The sequence below is a fragment of the Mesitornis unicolor genome, unplaced genomic scaffold (genome assembly GCF_000695765.1).
Source record: "Mesitornis unicolor isolate BGI_N332 unplaced genomic scaffold, ASM69576v1 scaffold5345, whole genome shotgun sequence".
In the NCBI taxonomy this organism is placed as follows: domain Eukaryota; kingdom Metazoa; phylum Chordata; class Aves; order Mesitornithiformes; family Mesitornithidae; genus Mesitornis; species Mesitornis unicolor.
Window position 1 is genome coordinate 6,147 of NW_010187381.1, and position 1,727 is coordinate 7,873.

At 46.8% G+C, this 1,727-nt stretch overlaps 1 protein-coding gene across 1 annotated transcript in view; it reads right to left on the minus strand.

Annotated features, from left to right (window-relative positions):
• Nucleotides 1-1,252, minus strand: part of DCK (deoxycytidine kinase) — a gene marked incomplete at both ends in the record, with an annotated part of 4,901 nt that extends 3,649 nt beyond the window's left edge. Inside the window, 2 exons of the mRNA XM_010185416.1 lie at nucleotides 1-18; nucleotides 1,134-1,252. The exon at nucleotides 1-18 is cut by the window's left edge and continues 206 nt beyond it. Of these exons, the coding sequence (XP_010183718.1) occupies nucleotides 1-18; nucleotides 1,134-1,252 (137 nt within the window). The remainder of the gene's footprint in view (nucleotides 19-1,133) is intronic.
• Nucleotides 1,253-1,727: the final 475 nt, after the last annotated feature.

Sequence of the window (1,727 nt, forward strand, 5' to 3'; positions counted from 1 at the left end):
CTGGGATGTGGTCAGCTCCTGGTTTTAAACAAATAAAGCGACCCTTTAAGTTGCAGAGCTGGATTATTAAGGTTAAACAGGATTGCTCTACTAAGTTAAAGATGTTCAGCCTTTATTTCAGGTTTACAATTGCATCATTTACCTCTCAACTCTCTTGGTGACACAAGGCATAAGTGCCAGTAATGTTATTCCTCCTATGGCACTGAGCTCAAAAAGCAACTTTCTGCCTTCTACAATGCCAAAATGCTCAAGTACCAAAAATTTATGACCGCTATTTACAAACTTCAATAAAGGAACGACAGCCTATCAGTACAAAAGTCAATGGCATTGGAGGAAAAACCTATGCTCTGTTTCCTCTGTCAAGTGTGAGTTAAACTTTAAAGTTGAGCTTATTTTCCACCTAAAGTTACAGTTCCTATGGTAACAGCTGTTGATGCAGCACCATAAGGAATGATTATGCTCTTATCTTACCTGGGAGGTTCAGAACAGACTCCAGGCCAAAGATCTCCCTTGGACTGCGAGCGCTGCTCTCACACCTTGAGACAGCCACTACAGGTCACTGACACAGAAAGCTGCGTGCCTCAGTTTCCCCAGAAAACAGAGCCTACCAAAGGTGACTGCTTCTGCATGAACATTTTGCTACATTAACACCAAGTCCAAATATTGATGTATTTTGAAAAATCCAGAAACAGAAGTCAATGCAAAAGTGACAGCAGTTGAGATGGGAGCAAGCTGGAGCACAGGAGGTTCAAGCTGAAGATGAGGCCAGACTTTGTGAGTGTGAGGGTTATGGAGCATGGCCCAGGCTGCCCAGAGAGGTTGTGGAGTCTCCTTGTGTGGAGACACCCAAAGCCCTGGCCGTGTTCCTGTGGGACTGCTCTGGTGATCCTGCTGTGGCAGGGGTTGCACTGGGGGAGCTTTCCAGGTCCCTTCCAACTCCTGACACTCTGGGATTCTGGGATTCTATTTAATTACTTGGTAGTGAACTTGTTTCGTATTCGCAATTCCAAGTTTCATCCTTGTCTCTAATTCCCTGCAACCATTCCCACACCAGTAAACCAAACGCACCCAGCACCATGCTCCGACTCCGCGGCCTAGCGCTGAAAGGTTCACCTTCGACTCTTTTACCGTACCTTGCAATCCTCTTCAGAGCTTTGCTGAACATTGCACCATCTAGCTACAGGCTCAGGAACAACGTCCCACTCCTCGGCGGCTTGTTTGAGAATATTCACAAAGGTCGATTTCCCCGCAGCTGTCACAAAAGCATTCAGGAAGAACAGCAGTCAAGCACCGAGGAGAGTGTCGTTATTTAACTGCTACGCCACTGCTTTACAGTCCCCTAAATCTCCCACACCCAAGTAATTCTACCTCATGGATCAGAGCACAGCGCTCCACCAGTAATTAAACGAGCGACAGGGCTTTTCTTTTTGATTTTACACCACACAACACCCCATTTAACAGAGAAAAAATATCAAGAATGACAGCAAGCCTCTGCCCAGACGAATTCTCTCAATTCTGGAAGGTGGCGTTTGCAATCAGCACACCGAGTCTTAAGTTTTTAAGATAATGAGCGATCCACTCTCAGTCTCGAAGTGTCGTTGTACGAGGGCTGAAATCGCAGTCTCTTATGGAGAAAAGCAAGCAATTACGAAGGAAACTTAACGCAAAACGCGGAGGCCAAAGCGGCGCGGCGCGGTGCGGTGCGCCCTCACCGCAGCCGCCTTCTC